The following is an 18,961-nucleotide window of genomic DNA, read 5'->3' as shown; positions in this document are numbered from 1 at the left end:
TAAAATTAAATTCACAGCTCCCAAGGGGCCTTTTAGGTCTCATCTGAGGTGAAACAGAGTCTCCATCTCCAAGGTGCTCCCTGGATTTGAACTCACTTACAGAAGAATGCTTCCTAAGTGAATCACAGTCACTTAGCAAAGCACCTTGCAAGCCGGTACAGCTTTGCAAATATCTTTCAGGAAAATGGATCTGTCAGCAAAGGCTGGGAGAAACTGAAAGGCAGAAGAAATAAGTGACTTGCTGAAAGTGACAGCTGACCATTTTAGAGAGGGAACTTCTGAGGCTTGACCCTAGCCCTGTCCTGTTAATGCTAGCTTTGCTTAGAGAAAAAGTGGCTAGAAACAATGCATTTGTTGATCCGGGGTTGGGATTTTTTCATGTTTGGTTCACATTTTTGAATAAATGAAAAGAAACACAATATTTCTGTTCTTTAATGTGGGTCCAGTATTTTGTATAACATTAACATTTGCCCAAATACAGAGTTGGGTTGTTTGTAAGTGCTCAGTGGGAGTTTGAGGCAGTCTCCTTTTTGACTTTATCAGAACCAATTTGCTTCTCAAGGGTTTGGAGAAAGGTAAGCCAAAAACTTGAGTGAGCTGCCGGTTCCTTTGTGGCTTATGGACCAAAACCAACTTCTGGAGCCAACATGAACAGTATCTAAGTAAGCAAGAGGGATGTTAGCCCTCTCCTTCCATCCTTGTGCATGTTACTTCTTGCAAACAGGGCTTACGCTAGATGTCCTTTTATAACTTATGTTTTAATGCTGTTAGTACTGAGGTGAAGTAACTTCAATGTGTGAAGAATGATTCAAGTCATTGGAGGTTAAGTGGGGAAATGAGGTTTGCTCCAGTTTATTGTTCATCTCCTGACCCTTTTTTTGAAAGTGGTATATGTGACAGGAGAATCGATAGCCTCAGACTAAGGGGTGAAAGTCCGCAGGTTGCTCCAGAGTAGAGATGAGTTCAGCCAGCAGCTCCCTTCTGTTTCCTTGGCACAGGGGACCAACAGAACAGAGAGTTTATGTTGCTAGGCCAGATCTGCAGGGAAGCCTGATTTATTCCAACCACTAGTGTCCAACAGAGTAGAGGCAGGAATATTTTTCTGGTCATTGTATGTTGGCCTTTTAGTCCATGCAATTCTGTTGGATCTGACCTTTCATATTAAGATCTGCGTTCAACAAATGAATCAATCAATCGTATGTTCTTACTGTACACAGAACACTGTACTGAGGGCTTGGGAGAGCACAGTATACCTGAGTTTGCAAACATGTTCCCTGCTCATAGTGAGCTTATGGTCCAGAGGGGGATATAGACATTAATGTAAGTAAATAAATTATAGATATGTGGGCCTGAGGGATGAATAAAGGGTGCAAATCCAAGTGTGAAGGCATCGCAGAAGAGAGTGGAAGAAGAGGAAATGAGGGCTTTGTTGGGGAGGGCCTCTTGGAGCAGATTTGCTTTTAAAATAGCTTTGACGGTGAGGAAAGTGATCGTCTATAGCCTGTCCAGAGGGAGGGCATTCCAGACCAGAGGCACGATAGGGGCGAGAGGTCAGTGGTGAGATAGATGAGGTGGAGGTAGAGTGAGTAAGCATCAGAGGAGGGAAGTAAACAAAGATAAGAGCTCTGTGTTTTATTAAGTGGAGAACATAAAAATTTGCTTAGGGTGAAATAATGTTCTTTCCATTTTTTTCCTCCAGTTTGTCGTGATAATGTTTTGGGTCCTCTATATCTATGACAGAGAGCTGGTTTACCCAAAGTTGCTCGATAATTTTATCCCGGCTTGGCTGAATCATGGAATGGTGAGTAAAATGAAAAATAACATTGTTAAGTGATTAATTTTCTAATGCTAGGGTTTCTATGGACTCTTCATCGGTGACTGTTAAATGCTTGCCAAAGAACGGATGATAATTAAGGAAGAAAGCTATTAAGTGAATATGAAAGCTCTTACCATTCAATAGTCAAATTGAATCAGGATTAGGCTTATTAAACAGATTGACCCCACTATATATATAAGCTTTTTACTTATATGTTTTTTGTATTGCAATAAAATCTCATTAAATGAGATGATGGATAAAGGTATCATTGTGTTCAAGAGGTGAATTTAATCTCCGTACATTCAAGAGCCCTCATAACATCACAAATCAACATTGGTTCCAATTCCTATTGTTCCTGGGTTCCTGTGGGAAGCACTTGGAAATGGGAGAAAGTCTGGAAACAAATAGTTGACATGTTCTCTTTGAAATATTATGGCAGGCATTTTGGGATGTCTATTGAAATGTCACTGTTTGCCTTGTCAATCACTAGCTATCCACCAACTCTTTTGGGTGAATCACAGGACAGTGGGGCTTTTTTCCACTTTTCAGTTTAATTCTTTCTGATTTTTTAGAATTTGAATTACCCTCTTCAAGCTTTCATTGTAATTGTTTTAGAGAATATAAATATAAAATTTTATATTTATATAAATATAAATATAAAATATAAAAATAAATATAAATTTTCAGGGATTTTTTTTTCTGCAGAGACGTAGGATCTTCTCTTAAAGCCTCTTGAGGCTGAGCATTGTTTGTGATTTATTAGCAAGTCTGTTTCTGGTCCAACCCCTTTCAGGAATGTCACAGGATGCTCTCGGTGAAAAGGGCAAAGCCGCACAGAAATTATAAGTGGATGAAAGAGCCAAAAATCTTGGGTATTGCAACCAAAAAATAACATTTTCCCAAGTTTTTAGTGAATTTTTAAGGTGAGTGGTTTATAAAAAAAAAACCAAACAGCTTTAAGCATTTTTATGCCGGGTTGGTCCCACCAAGGCTTTCTAAACCAACTGTGCAAAGTCTTAGGAGTTAGAGCTTATGACATTTTGAAGAATCAAGATTCACATCGAGGGTCTGATTCTTTAGTCCATCCAAAGGTGCGTAAACATCATCATCAGTAGCATGACCTAGTGGATAGAGCACAGGTATGGGAGTCAGAAAGACCTGGGTTCTAATCCTGGCTCCACCACTTGTCTGATGTGTGACCTTGGCAAGTCACTTCACTTCTCTGGGCCTCAGTTCCCTCATCTGTAAAATGGGGATTGACTGTGACCCTGATGTGAGGCAGGGACTGGGTCCAACCCGTATTGCTTATATCCCCCTAACGTTTAGTACAGTGCCTGGCACATAGCACTTAACAAATACCATAATTATTATAGTTGTTATTATTGAGTGCCTACTATGTGCCGAACAAATTTGGGATTGAAGTGTTGAAGGAAAAGACATGGTCCCTGGCCTCAAGAAGTTTATAATCTATTGGAAGCGACAGGCCGCCCTAAAAAGAAACAGATACCGAATGGTAATTCCTCCTCCTGCTTGAGCCCACTGTTGGGTAGGGACCGTCTCTATATGTTGCCAACTTGTACTTCCCAAGCGCTTAGTACAGTGCTCTGCACACAGTAAGCACTCAATAAATACGATTGAATGAATGAATGAATGTCTTTCTCCCTGCTAGACTGTAACCTCCTTGAGGGCAGAGATTGAGTTTACTAACTCTGTTGTATTCACTCATTCATTCAATCGTATTTATTGAGTGCTTACTGTGTACAGAGCACTGTACTAAGCACTTGGGAAGTACAAGTTGGCAACATATAGAGACGGTCCTTACCCAACAGAGGGCTCACAGTCTAGAAGACTTACAAGCACTCAGTGCAGTTCTGCACCAAGTAGACATGCAGTACATGATGTTGATTCATATGCAGAGTTTGGAAAAACAAGTAAGTAGAGTACCCTCAGTCCCACCATTGCATGTGTCCTCACTGCACATTTCAGCTGAAACATTGTTAGGGAATTAGTAAATGTTCATCTGACAAGACAAGCCTGTTTGAATAATGAAGTGCACTGTTGTGTCAAAAGAAATGCCTCAGGTGCAAGTGCATGGCATTGGAAGAGGTGAGTACTTATAAACTGAGATTCCCTTAATGTGGAATTTTGCAGTATTGGGTAACTGAGTATATTCCAATTGATATTTATCTGAGTGTTGAGGATGGCTGTTTTTGTGACCTTTGCGGAACAATTGAGATGAGACCACCTGACCAAAATCACATATTTTATCTGTATCAGGTTGATTCAGGTACAACAGCCTTGCCTAGCTCTCTCATATCCTGGTCTCTGGTGTGGAAGCTTGATTTGCAACCACTAAACCAATGCCTCTGATCCCAAAAATAGACAACACTTCCCCTTGATTCCTATTTTGAGATTTTTATTTTTAAAGTTGGTCCAGGACAGTCTGTCCTTCACAATCACATTGTGGAATACTTCTTTTTTTTAATGGTAGTTGTTAAGCGCTTACTATTTGCCAGGCATCGTACTAAGTCCTGGGGTAGATGAAAGCTCAGGTTGGACAAAGTCCATTTCCCACATGGGCTCACAGTCTCAAGCCCCATTTTACAGATGAGGTAACTGAGGCACAGAGAAGTGAAGTTTCTGCCCAAGGTCACATAGCAGACAAGGGGCAGAGCTGGAATTAGAACCCTCAGTAGCCCCAGTGTTGCCTTAGTAACTTTCAGTACAGTCTACAGTACAGTTCAGTACAGTTATAGATAGAATTTTCCATCCCAAAGAATTTGAAAACAAAAAGCGGTGGGGTGTTGAAGAAGCAATCATCTTCAAAATAAAAATTCTCAAAATCTCAGACAGCAGTAAAAGGGTTCATCCTTATTTATTTTTAATAATGGCAGAAGTTTTGTTTGATCCATTTCAGAAGTTGCCATTCTGCAGTCAGCTGGGTTAGATGTAGTCTAGGATTGGCAACTGTGTCTCTCATTTTCCTAGACTTGTGAAAGCAATGGAAATACATCACAGGGAGATAGTGATCTAGTTACTGAACTATTTGGTTTATTTCCTAAATCTCTGAACTGGGTGTAATATTATCAAATTGCAACATTTTAAAATCTAGTTAATTTTTTTATAGCATAATGTTTCTATCAGAAAATGTACTGGCTGAGTGTCTGACATCTACACCTTAAGATATCTGAATCCTATTTTGAAAATGTTCCTCCCATCCCTGGAACTTATCAGAGTCCTCAAAGCATCACAGGTCTCATTTCGCTCAGTTTTCCAAAGCAGAATTCCTTGGACAGAAAGGAAGACTGCATTTATGTAACAGTCTTTACTGAGTGCCTACATAAACTGCAATGCAGTGTACTTAGAACTTGAGGAAGTACAAGAGAAACAAAAAACAACTTCCCTGCCCACAAGGAGCTCACAGTGGAATGGGGGAGTCCGACATGAAAATTTTACAAATAATACGAGTGAGAGGAAGAACAAGGATCAGACAAGGATGAAGTATCAGAATGAAGATTGAATGTACTTCAAAAGGTGGTATAAAGAAGTACACAGTAATAATGATGATAATAATAGTAGTATTTGTTAAGCCATATACACCAGACCACAACCCTCTCTACCTTAAGCATTACTAAGGTGCATTACCTTAGACATTACTAAGGCCTCCTCAAAGAGGCCTTCCCCAATAAAGCCCTCTTTTTCACAGCTCACTCTCCCTTCTGTGTCGTTTGTGCACTTCAATCTGTGTGACCTTTGGACGTTTGCTATTCACCCCACTCCCAACCCCATAGCACTTATGTACATATCTTTATATATTGTAAATTATTTGTTTATTTTAATGTCTATCTCCTCCTCTAGACTCTAAGTGCATCATGGGCAAGGAATGTGTCTGCTAATTCTGTTGTACTGTACTCTTCCAAGAGCTAATCAATCAATCAATCATATTTATTGAGCACTTACTGTGTGCAGAGCACTGTACTAAGCGCTTGGGAAGTACAAGTTGGCAACATATAGAGACAGTCCCTACCCAACAGTGGGCTCAAGTGCTAATTATAGTGCTCTGCACATAATAAATGCTCAATAAATATGATTGGTTGAGCACTTACTATGTTCCAAGCACTGTACTTCGCTCACAGTGTAAGTAGGAGGGAGAACAGGTATTGAATCTTCATTTTGCAGATGAAGGAACTGAAGCAGAGAGAAGTTAAGTGACTAGTCCAGGGTCACACAGCAGGAAAGTGACAGAGCTGGGATCAGAACGCAGGTCTTCTGACTGCTAGGCCCTTGCTCTTAGCACTAGGCCAACCTGATTCCCTACCTAAGTGACAGAGGTTGAAAATAGGTTGATTTGATTCAGAGTTGGGTATCAGTTACGAAAGATGAGGGAAAATAGAAGAATGGCCCAGAGAAAATGGGACTAGCGCCTCTGAGCCACATTCACCTTGCTCTTAGCTATCCACTACTTCTAGAGGGTAATAATTGTGTTTATTTGTACTCCTCCAAGCACATAGTATAATGCTTCACACTAAATAGGCACTCAGTGAGTACCATTGATTATGATGGTCTGATGGTATAACAGGAAGTGCCAAAAAACATTCTTTGATTAAAGCCAACACAAGTTGGGGAGGAAGAAATTGTCCCCTAAACTTTCAGTATGGGCGAGTCCTCTCTCTCTTGCAGTAGGGTGAATCAATCAATAATAATAATTATATTTGTTAAGCACTTACTATGTGCCAAGCACTGTTCTAAGCACTGGGGCAGACACAAGGTAATCAGGTTGTCTCACTTGGGGCTTACAGTTTTAATCCCCATTTTACAGGCGAAGTAACTGAGACACAGAGAAGTTACATGATTTGCCCAGAGTCACACAGCTGTTAAGTGGCAGAGCCAGGATTAGAACCCACATCCTCTGACAACCAAGCCTGTGCTCTTTGCACTAAGCCATACTGCTTCTCTATTCATTGAGCACTTACTGTGTATAGAGGTTGGGAGAGTACAATGTAAAGTACTTTCAGAGTACAGAGTACTTTCCCTGCCCAGGGTTCACTGAGTCAACATCACTGAGGCAAGCAAATAATCTTCCCACCTATAGCCATTCTAGGACCTGCCTGCTCCTACATGGGAAAAGGAGGTTTTTTTGCTCCCTTTCTGAATGTTTGAAAATAGCATTCATTTAATGTTAGCTCTTTCTCTTCAGTTAAATGTACTCCTCGTGGCCAGAAACAGTACCCATAACTTTAGCAAAAGTCTAATGTACTTTCTTCTTTCAATTAGAATCAGGCTTAATGTTTGCCTATCAGTCAGTCAATCGATGGTATTGATTGAGTGCTTATTTTGCATATGCCCAACAGTCTCCGCTAAGGACCCTGGGGCCTTTTACCACAGGTTGCGATGTTATTTATAAATCATTGATATTTATTGAGCACTTACTGTATGGAGAGCAGTGTACTGTGCGCTTGGGGGAATATAATAAAAAAAAATTGGTAGATACAATCTCTAACCTCAAGGACCTTCCAGTCTATGAGTTAAAATGAGTTATTAAAATAGCGGAAATGGCAGAGTATAAAGAATGATTTATAAGTGTAGTGGGGCTGAGGGTGGAGTGCAAGTCAAGTGCCTCAGGGGTACAGATCCATGTGCATAGGTGCTGCAGAAGGCAAAGTGAGTAGGTGAAATGAGGACTTAATCAGGGAAGGAGGAGGAGTGGTAATTATGATAAGGGTTTGAGGATGGGGAGAGTGGTGGCCTGTCAGATATGAAGTGGGAGGGAGTTCCAGGCCAGAGGGAGGATGTTGGCAAGGGCTCGGTCCCAAGATAAACAAGATGGAGGTACAGTAAGTGGGTAGATTACTGTATGTTGGTGGTAGAGGGGTAAAGTGTGTTGAGTGGATTGTAGAAGCAGATGAGCAAAGTAAGGTCAGAGGGAGAAAGGTTATTGAGGGCCTTAAAGCCGATGGTAAGGAGTTTCTGTTTGATGTGGAGGTTTTTGGGGAGTGGTGAGGTAAATATGTTATAACACCACTTCATTCCAGAAGACAGCAATGAATAGAAGTCTTGTGTAGATATAGCTAAAATTGCCAGCCATGCAAACAATTAGAAAATGTAGGGGCACCCGGAAACAGAATAAAGCCTCTAGTTGTAGGCACAGGATTCATATTGCTTCTAAAGTTAAGTTATTGAAAGCCAAAAGTTAGGCTTTATTCCATACTGTAAGCTCCCTCTAGACTGTAAGCTCACTGTGGGCAGGGAATGAGTCTGCTTACTGATATATTGTACCTCCCAAGTGCTTACTACAGTGTTCTGCACACAGTAAGCACTCTATAAATATGATGGAATGAATAAGTGACTTGGAAGTATCCCCACACAGCCCCTGAGGATTCATCCCCAAGAAGGAATGGGGAAGTCATCATCATCATCATCAATCGTGTGGATGGAGAGTGCACTCCAAACATTTCGGGAGAGTAGAAGGTCCTCCAACCACTTTGCTAAGGGCTCAAGAAGAGCCATGCAAGCCAAAATCACAAGGTCAGTTTCCTCTCCCTCTTGGCTAATTAAGCAAAAGAAAAATGCATTTTTCAGTAACAAACTGACTAACCCATTGAATAAGCCCTGAGCGACATTGGTACTTGTGTGGGAGGCTGCAGGAAAGAGAACCTAATGGGGAACTGCATGGGATGTAGGAGTCTGTAATTGCATTTTCGAAAATGGAATCAGTGAAATGGAAGAAGAAGGAGAACAGATGGACTATTCTAGATAGCAACTGCTCTCCTACATAGAAGAACCCTGTTATTATTACTTCCCAGCCTAACTACTAAACCCACTCCATGTTGTTGAAATAAAGTACTGGGCCTTCAGCTTCTGCTGACTAGAATTCTAAAGCACTGTCACAGAAGTAAATAAGCATTTGAAAAATAAATACCTATAAATATTTAAACTCTGAGAAGACAGTAGGCTATTAGCCTGGCTGTATCAGGAAGCACACCACAATGAGACAAATGTCTCTGATTCGGGGTAGAACTAATTAATGTTTATAATGTGCTTTGAGATCTTGAGTGAAAGCTGCAGCAGAAGGACAGGGTGTAATTAGCATTCTTATTATTACTATCATTATTATTGCATAACTGTGGGTAGATATAGCCTACATTCTCAAAATCTCAGCAGGGGCTGTCCATTCCTCATTCAATTTCCTAAGAAAAAGCCGGAAGTCAGGAAAGCTTCTATTCATTCTTCATCCCTCAGTACTCCTATTATATGTAATTGAAAGTCCAACTAACCTTAATTTAGCTGAGTATTTAGTCCTTTCAGAATTATTTGGTGATTGGGTAATTACTAAAATCTTTGCTACAAGCCGTCTTCGTAGGAAAAGAGGGTGTTAAGCTGCTTCTGGTTGATCAGTGGTTTTGCTGAAACTCAGAATTAAAGTTACCCTTTTGGCTGATATTATGACTTATGGAAAATTTCCAGCTCAGGATGATACAGTTCAAGCATTTCATTATACAAAGAGTCCATCTCTGCCTTCTGATCATCCTGTTATGAATTATAAGCTCATGGTTGGAAGAACTTCAATAGAAACATCAGTTGTGAAGGACTTAGCCTTGCTGCTTTTGTCCTCCACCAAGAAGTGTTTATTTAAGGATGGTGACCCACACCTGAAAGCTTCAACAAAGTAAGAAATCCCAGTAGAGGGTAGAAGCTTTCAGAGAGCATCTGACGAGGAGGTAGCAGACAGACTGGGCCATTATTGCAATGCCATTTCTCTGCCATTGAAATTGAGAATGCACACTAAGGGACTATATTATTGGGACTCCACGTCCATTTCGGATGATAACAGTGAAGAGGTAATGGAACACTTCCCAGGTTTGTAAAACTGTTCTGCACACAGTTAAGTGCTTGATAAATTCCACTGATTAATTCAAGGCACTCCGCTTCCTCTCACTGTGTCCCATTCTTCATTCTTCCACTTACAACCCCTTTCTCACAGCTTTATTCCTACTTAAAACTCCCCATTTGCGCAGCATTTAGGAACCCCACCTTCACCGGGAGGCATTCCCTAAATATAGCTTGAGAAGCAGTGTGGCTTAGTGGAAAGAGCACGGGCTTGGGAGTCAGAGGTTGTGGGTTCTTATCCTGGCTCTGCCACTTATCAGCTGTGTGACTTTGGGCCAGTCACTTAACTTCTCCGTGCCTCAGTTACCTCATCTGTAAAATGGGGATTAAGACTGTGAGCCCCACGTGAGACAACCTGATTACCTTGTTATCTACCCCAGTGCTTAGAAACGTGCTTGGTCCATAGTAAGCACTTAACAAATACCATTATTATTGTTATCATTTCACACTGAGTGCACCCAAAAGCTACTTTAACACTTAGGTGTGTCTTCAATATATTAACTCACACTTTTTCATTCATCTATTTACATTCCATACTTTTGCTTTCGACTGTAGCATTTTCTTTGTTTTGTGCCTGTTGGTCTCCCTATTAGATTGTGAGCTTCCTGAGGACAGGACCCAGGTCTTTTACTCATCTGTAGTCTCTCAAGTGCTCTATATAGTGCTCCATTCACAATAGATGCCCAGTAAATTATATTGATTGACTGCCATGATGCTAGAAACAGCAAGGCCTAGTGGATAGAGCATGAGCCTGGAAATCAGAAGGATCTGGGTTCTAATACCAGCTCTGCCACGAGTCTGCTGTGTGACCTTGGACAAGTCACTTGATTTCCGTGTGCCTCAGATACCTTATCTGTAAAGTGGGGATTAAGGTTGTGAGCCCCATGTGGGACAGGAACTGTGTCCAAACCTATTTGCTTGTATGCACCCCAGTGCTTTGAACAGTGCCTGCAACTTGGTATGTGCTTAACAAATACCACAATAGTAGTTAGTAGTAGTAATAGTATTGAGTGCCCACTGTAGTAGTCAAAGTCTTTATTGAGCACCCTCTTGTTAAAGAGGCTACGAATAAGTTCATAAGTGCTAGAGTTTGATGATACGGCCCAGGGGTGTTGGGAAATTAATTGGGGAAACCTTCTTGGAAAAGGTGGGATTTTTAGGAGGAATTTGAATGTGACAAGAGATGTGGACTGCCTGTCTGGGGGGAAGGACAAGAGTTCTAAGCCAGAGGATCAGCGTGAGTCAGGAGGACGAGGTGAAACAGGCAAAAAGGAGGTACAAATAGACGTTTGTTTGGCTTTGGAAGAGCTAAGACAGTGAGCTGGGGGATAGCGGGTGAAAAGAAGCAGCCTGGCATAGTGGAAAGAGCACGATCCTGGGAGTCAAAAAGTCGTGGGTTCTAATCCTGGCTCCATGACTGTCTGTTTTGTGACTTTGGGCAAGTCACTTCACTTCTCTGGGCCTCAGTTCCTTCATCTGTAAAATGGGGATTAAGAGTATGAGCCCCATGTGGGACAGGGACTGTTTCCAACCTGATTAATTTTTATCTGTCTCAGAACTTAGAACAGTGCTTGGCACATAGTAAGCACTTAGCAAGTATTCTTATTATTCTTATTATTTATTATTATTACCAAGACAGCAGATAGGTATGGTGGGGTCAGATAGTGGAGAACCTTGAAACTGATTGTGCATTGTTTTTAATAATAATTATGTTATTTAAGTGCTTACTATGTGCAAGACACTGTACTAAGCACTGGGTGGGTACAAGCAAATCGAGTTGGACACAGTCCCTGTCCCACATAGGGCTCACAGTCTTAATACCTATTTTACAGATGAGGTAACGGAGGCACAGAGAAGTGAAGTGACTTGCCCAAGGTCACAAATCAGGCAAGGGGCAGAGCTGCAATTAGAACCCAAGACCTTCTGACTCCCAGGCTGGTGCTCTATTATCTACATCATGCTGCTTCTTCTTTTGTTTGATTCAAGGAGACACAGGAAGCCAATAGTGGGTCTGTGGAGAGATGTGTGTTGAGCAGTGCTTTAGGAAGAATTCAGTGCAGGAGCATGCAATATAGTTTGAAGCTGGGAGAGGCTGGAAGCTGGGATACCAGTGAGGAAGCCAAGGCAATACTGGAGCTTGTCCCAGGATGTTAGTGGAGAGGAAGGAGTGGATCCGGGAGATGTTGTGCCGGAAAATCAGGCACTAGACATTGTGAGAGTTTGAGAGAAAAGAGTTGAGGATAACACCAAGTTTGCTGATTTCCCAGGAAAATTATGGTGCTGTCTGGGTGCTGTGCTCATGGCACTAATTGTAGTATGTGTTTGAAAAGTTCAAAAAAAAAAAACTAGTGACACTTTGCCTCCCCCATTATTCTCTAATAGGGGAACGAGGTGTGAAAATATTTGTAAATAGAATAATCAGAGGAAGTAATGGAAGGTATAATTGAAATCATGCATATTCACATGGGTATAGATAAGTGCTGGAGATGACTGGCGGGTTTGTAGGTGCCTTTTGGAAGACCTGAAGGGAAGGCCTTTTCTAAGAAGTGAGATTTAAGGAGGGCATTGAATGTGGGGAGTGCTGTGTTCTGTTGGAATTGCAAGGGAAAGCGTCTCAAATCATCATCTTTATGCATTCAATTCCCTTCTCTTCTCTAAATCCAGTGGAGAGAGCTGCCCAGAGGCAAAAAGAATGAGGAAGGTACTAATTGTTTCACTTTCTTTGTTGTTGCTTTTTACCTGGTAAATGACACATTTCTATTACAATCTGAGAAGACTTTCACTGATAGCCAAAAAAGCAACAAGTGTATCACTGTAACTCTAAGCATGGTGTCCAGGTCAACACAGTGGAAAAGCAAGTTAATAATTACCAAAATCATGTTTTATTATTTGCTTGTGTTATACATTCATTTTTCAGTCCCTCTGTAACCATTTCTTGATCCCTGCAGTAAAAATATGTTTTTTTGTCTGGTTGTTTTTTTATGTTTTATGTTTTGTTTTGTTTTTTGATGAACTGCTTCAGACCTGGGAACAGTAAGAATGACCCCTGTAAAAATGATCTCAAAGGCAAGTATAGGATTCAAGGCCAAAACCATTCTTTGGCTTTTGTGGTTTTCTTTTTTCTTGCCTAACATTAAAGATGGGCAAACCCAGTCATATTTTGGGTTCATCATAAGGTCCGTAACTCAAATTCAACATTTTGGGGTCAGCAAATCCCAAAGAGTGGTTTGCTCAGCACTTTTCCCCTAATCTTTAAACCCATACGTTTTTTCGAAGTAAACGTATCCATATGTTTCTCATTCATTTATTCATAGTACTTCAAGATGTTGTTTTGTAACAGCTGCACCAAGTCCAGGAATCTCTGAAAAGAGTTGGCCTGGGTTGCCCGACAAGGAGGTTTTTTGCCTGGTGTTCTGGCTGCCTGCTTCCCCGATGCTTCCTTCCCCGCCTTCACCAGACAGCTCTTCCGTTACACGCCAGAATTGGCTCTCTAACAGAGAGCATGTCCAGTGTCCTTCCCGAGTTCCTTTAAATGCCTTTTGAATTGGGAAGTTACCAGGGTCAACCACAGTCAAAAGAGAGAGGTGAAGATCCGTTCGAAACTCAATCTTTTCAGAGCTTGTCAGGTATGAGGTTGAAGAAAAAGATTCCCTGTGCATTCCTAGTTAACAAGGGTTATGCTGAGTCAATATCCATTTGTAAATTTTTTCTGTTTAAGTACGTTTCTTCAGGGACCAGAATATAGGCACCTATTCCAATATGATGATGTTTAATTATCACTGGGCAGGCTTAATCTTGGTGATTATATGGTTATATCAAGCATTTAGCCTATCCCACCTTGAATACTGCATCAGCCTCCTCACTGACTTCCCTGCCTCTTGTCTCTCCCTTTTCCAGTCAATACTATTGCATTTACCTAAAAAAAACACAGCCCACATCTTCTCCTCAGAAACCTCCAGTGATTATCTGGCCATCTTCACATTAAACAGAAACTCCTTACCATTAGCTTTAAAGCACTCAATTAGCTCTCCCTCCTATTTTACCTCCTTAATCTCTTACTACAATCTCACCACACACTTCACTCCTTTATTTAGTTTGGTCCCATTAGATAATGGGACCAAGAAGCAGTGGTTTCTTAAGTGGCTGCTTCAGAGAAGCAGCATGGCCCAGTGGAAAGAGCACAGGCTTTGGAGTCAGAGGTCATGGGTTCAAATCCCAGCTCTGCCAATTGTCATAACTGTGACTTTGGGCAAGTCACTTACCTTCTCTGTGCCTCAGTTACCTCATTTGTAAAATGGGGATTAAGACTGTGAGCCCCCCCCCCCCCCTCCGTGGGACAACCTGATTGCCTTGTAACCTCCCCAGCACTTAGAACAGTGCTCTGCACATAGTAAGCACTTAATAAATGCCATTATTATTATTATTATTATTATTATAATGAAGTTTGGGGCAAAGAATGAAAATCATTAACTGAAAGAGTCCACTACAGCATTAATTCAGACTTCTGAAAGGATGTTCATAGTTTCACATGCGTTCTGAAACCAAAGCTGCTTCTAGTACCAAATAATTGGGATAAAATTAGCATTTGGTTCTAATGTTGACCCTTTCAGTGAATTGCTATCATATGTTAATCCTGAATAATCAGTTTAGAACACTGATAAGATACCACATCTTATTTGCAGTTTTTTATGCTCCACCTTCCCACCAGTATTACTGCCAATTTATCAAAAAGTGGAAATCAAACTGTCAAGGTGGCTTAATATCAAGCTCCTAGAGAACGAAAGCCAGACACTCTGAGACATCACAGCAGCCCCACTGGAGCAGGGAACCCCAGCTGCAACTATTAGTGTAGTGAATTGACGCATATCCAAGATCACCAGGAGTATTTATTGAGTGTTTTCTATGTACAGAACTACGAACTTGGGGGAGATACAAAAGTTAAAGACATAATTCCTCCTCTAGGTTTATCATACAGTAGGGAAAACAAACATTGTGCCCTAGTGGAAAGAGCACGGGCCTGGGAATCAGAAGGTCATGGGTTCTAATCCTGGCTCTGCCACTGTCTGCTGTGTGACCTTGGGCAAGTCATTCACTTCTTTGTGCTTCAGTTACCTCATCTGTAAAATGGAGATTAAAACTGTGATCCCTACATGGGACAGTGACTGTGTCCAACTCGGTTTGCTTGTATCCATCCCAGCACTTAGTACAGTGCCTGGAACATAGTAAGTGCTTAACAAATGCCATCGTTATTATTACTTACGAAGGTACAATTGTTAAAGGAATGTGAGAACAGATATAAATAATACCTAGAAGTGACTGAGAAATTCAGTAGCAAATATGGAAACAGATAAATAGAAAAGCAGCTTGGCTCGGTGGAAAGGGCACGGGCTTTGGAGTCAGCGGTCATGGGTTCAAATCCCGGCTCCACCAACTGTCAGCTGTGTGACTTTGGGCAAGTCACTTAACTTCTCTGTGCCTCAGTTCCCTCATCTGTAAAATGGGGATTAAGACTGTGAGCCCCATGTGGGACAATCTGATCACCTTGTATCCCCCAGCGCTTAGAACAGTGCTTTGCACATAGTAAGTGCTTAATAAATGCCATTATTATTATTATTATAAATTCATGAAAGTAATGAGACAGTTGAGGGGAAAACATGTTTGAGAGGATGAGGAGATTAATTAGAGAATAGCTCCTGAAGAAGGTGATTTTTTAAGAAGCCTTTTGAAGGAGGGGTGGATACTGTCCATCAGACAACCATCAACAGTGTAGGGTCAGTCTAACGGACACCGCACAAAAATTTATTCAGTGAGGATTTCAAAGATGAATAAACTCTTTGCAGCAATGCAAGAAATTCATGGTTCTATTTTAGTTCTTTGCGAGTATATGAAAAAGGGAAGCCTCACACTACAGAACATACATGACCAGTGGTGGAATACCAAAGGTTAAGAGACCTAGAGGTACATCGTTTGCCATTCAACCAAAGACTTTATTCAGCACAAAAAGCAACTCCTGTCAGCTCTTCTGTAATGTGAATGTGATGCTGTGGAAGAATTAGGAAGCATTATTTTTTCCAAGCATTTCTCTCTGGCTTTCAGTAAATCAGTCAATAGTATTTATTGAGTGTTTACTGTGTGGAGAGCACTGTACTAAGCGGTTGAGAGAGTACAATACAACAGACTTGGTTGTAACTTTCTCCACCCACAACGACCTTACGGTCTACAGGGAACCCAAGGTAGTGGTGGAAGAAACTATTTTGCACCTATTCAAGGTGTCAGTCAAGGTGTGATTCCTGAGCTCCATTAAGCTCAGGGCTCCAGAATCTGCCATTGGTAGGACTCCGTGGGCTGAAAGGCAACCTTTACAGTCCTGGGGAGGTTGCATGGTTTTTACTAAGGACTATTTAGAATTAAGAGCTTAATAAATACAACTGGGAAGTCTGAGTCCTCCCACCTCTCATCTGCAAGATCCATTCTTCTACTTGTCTTGAAATTGGAATCTTGGCTTGTTGCCTGTGTTATTTGTAATGTTAACAATCCATTATTACAGTGGATATCCAGGTATCAGTCTGACCTCAACCACCTCAAGCTCATCCTTGCCTGCCTTATCTCGGTCCTCTCCTCTGCCCAGCAATAGTATTTTAGAGAAGCAGCGTGGCTCAGTGGAAAGAGCCCAGGCTTTGGAGTCAGAGGCCATGAGTTCAAATCCTGGCTCTGCCACTTGTCAGCTGTGGAACTTTGGGCAAGTCACTTAACTTCTCTGTGCCTCAGTTACCTCATCTGTAAAATGGGTATTAAGACTGTGAACCCCCTGTGGGACAACCTGATCACCTTGTAACCTCCCCATCGCTTAGAACAGTGCTTTGCACATACTAAGCGCTTAATAAATGCCATCATTGTTATTGTTATTATTATTTTCTCCACCCTTATTGACTCACATGCTGATTGCCCTAGCCAGGTTCACACATTTAACTCCCTCCTCAAACCCCCGTCCCTCCACCTCCCCGATATCTGGCCCATAATGACCTGGCCACGTAATTTATTGAGAAAGTTGAAACTATTAGGCGAGGTCTCTGTAAAATCTGTCCTGCTCCTCTCCAAGCCCTCTACTCCTTCCCCTTCCTTCAACTTTCCCATCTTTCCCAGCGGTATCTCAAGAAGAGATCTTCTGCTCCACTTAAAATCCACGTGCTCCACCTATGCTCCTGTGCCTGTGACCCCATCACTTCACACCTTATCAAAGTTTTTGCCCCTTTCCTTCTTCCCTCCCTGACCACCATCTTTAACTGTTCACTCTTCAATCACTTTTCCCCCCTGCTTTCAAAAATGCTCATGTCTCCCTTATCCTAAAAAAAAACCTTAATCCCATGACTCCCTCAAGTTATCACCTCATCTCCCCCGTACCATTCTTCTCCAAATTCCTTGAGTGAGTTGTCTACACCCACTATCTCAAATTCCTCTCCTCCAGTTCTCTCCTTTACCCCCTTCATCTGGTTCCTACCCCCTTTACTCCACTGAAACTGCCCTCTCAAAGGTCATCAGTTATCTCCTTCTTACCAAATCCAACAGTCTCTACTCCATCCTAATCCTCCTCAGCCTCTCAGTTACCTTTGGCACTGTGGATCACCCCAGTCTCCTTGAAACATTATCCAACCTTGGCTTCACTGACACTTTCCTTTCCTGGTTCTCCATCTATCTCTCTGGTCTCTCCTCACTTTCTTTTGCAAGGTCCTCCTCTGCCTCCCACCCCTTAACTTTGGGAATCCTTCAAGGCTCAGTTCTGGGTCCCCTTCTATTCCCCATCTATACCCACTCTAATTTGCTCCCATGGCTTCAACTGCCATCTCTATGCAGGTGATGCCCAAGTCAACATCTCCAGCCTTTTTAGTAACTTTGGTGCTATCCTTGACTCCTCTCTCTCATTCAACTCACATATTCAATCTTTCACTAAATGCTGTCACTTCAACCTTCACAACATTGCTGAAATCCATCCTTTTCACTCCATCCAAACCGCTACCACAATAATCCGAGCACTTATCCTATCCCACCTTGATTACTACATCAGCCTTCTTGCTGACCTTCCTGCCTCCTGTCTCTCCCCACTCCAGTTCATATTTCACTCTGCTGGCCCCATCATTTTTCTACAAAAACATTCAGGCCATGTTTCCCTACTTTGTTTCCCTTCAGTGATTGCCCATCCACCTCTGCATCAAATAGAAACTTTATAGCACTCAATCAGCTTGCCCCCTTGTACCTTCCCTCCCTGATTTCCTACTAGAACCCAGCCCATATGCATCACTCCTCTAATGCTGACCTACTCACTGTACTTCAGTCTCATGTATCTTCCCACCGACCTCTTGTCCACATCGGGCCTCTAGTCTGGAACTCTCTCCCTCTTCTTATCCATCAGATGATCACTCTCCCCACCTTCCAAAGCCTTATTGAAAGCACGTCTCCTCCAAGAGGCCTTCCCTAACTAAGCCCTCATTTCCTCTTCTCACATTCCTTTGTGTCACCCTTGCCCTTGGCTTCGCACCCTCTATTCACCTCTCCATCTTCCCCACAGCACTTATGTGCATATCCATAATTTATTTATATTGAGGTCTGTGTCCCTCCCAAGACTGTAAGCTTGTTGTGGGCAGGAAACCTATCTACCAACTGTGTTGTATTGTACTCACCTAAGCATTTAGTACAGTGCTCTGCATATCGTAAGCACTCAAATATGACTGATGGATTGATCTTCATCTGTCCATCCCCACCTTGGTTGTGAACCTCTTGTGGCAATAAGGCCATGTCTGATCTATTAAGTTTGTATCTCATACGCTGTATGGGAAGCAGTGTGGCTCAGTGGAAAGAGCACGGGCTTTTGAGTCAGAGATCATGAGTTCAAATCACAGCTCCGCCAATTGTCAGCTGTGTGACTTTGGGCAAGTCACTTAACTTCTCTGGGCCTCAGTTACCTCATCTGCAAAAATGGGGATTAAGACTGTGAGCCCCCCGTGGGACAACCTGATCACTTTGTAACCTCCCCAGCGCTTAGAACAGTGCTTTGCACATAGTAAGTGCTTAATAAATGCCATCATTATTATCATCATTATTATTATCTACCCCATCCCTTAGCACCATGCTTGGTACATAGTAAGGACTTAACAAATACCATAACTAAATATAATGCAAGTTTTCGTGAAGTCTTTTCCATTAGAAAATTATAACCAACTTGTTTTATTTTACTCTCAAGCACTTAGTACAGTGTTCTGCACA

At 41.8% G+C, this 18,961-nt stretch overlaps 1 protein-coding gene across 4 annotated transcripts in view; it reads left to right on the top strand.

Annotated features, from left to right (window-relative positions):
• AIG1 (androgen induced 1) overlaps positions 1-18,961 on the top strand; it is a 308,723-nt gene that overhangs the window by 115,994 nt on the left and 173,768 nt on the right. For 3 of the 4 annotated variants that reach the window (XM_038768294.1, XM_038768303.1, XM_038768312.1), the window contains exon 3: positions 1,700-1,801. In XM_038768294.1, coding sequence (XP_038624222.1) covers positions 1,700-1,801 — 102 coding nt within the window. Of the gene's footprint in view, positions 1-1,699; positions 1,802-18,961 lie in introns of those variants that run through there. The other variant, XR_005456464.1, reaches the window with a different exon arrangement.

The sequence above is a fragment of the Tachyglossus aculeatus genome, chromosome 2 (assembly GCF_015852505.1).
Source record: "Tachyglossus aculeatus isolate mTacAcu1 chromosome 2, mTacAcu1.pri, whole genome shotgun sequence".
Taxonomy (NCBI): domain Eukaryota; kingdom Metazoa; phylum Chordata; class Mammalia; order Monotremata; family Tachyglossidae; genus Tachyglossus; species Tachyglossus aculeatus.
The sequence above is the reverse complement of the archived record's forward strand: the minus strand, read 5'-3'. Positions and strand labels throughout refer to the sequence as shown.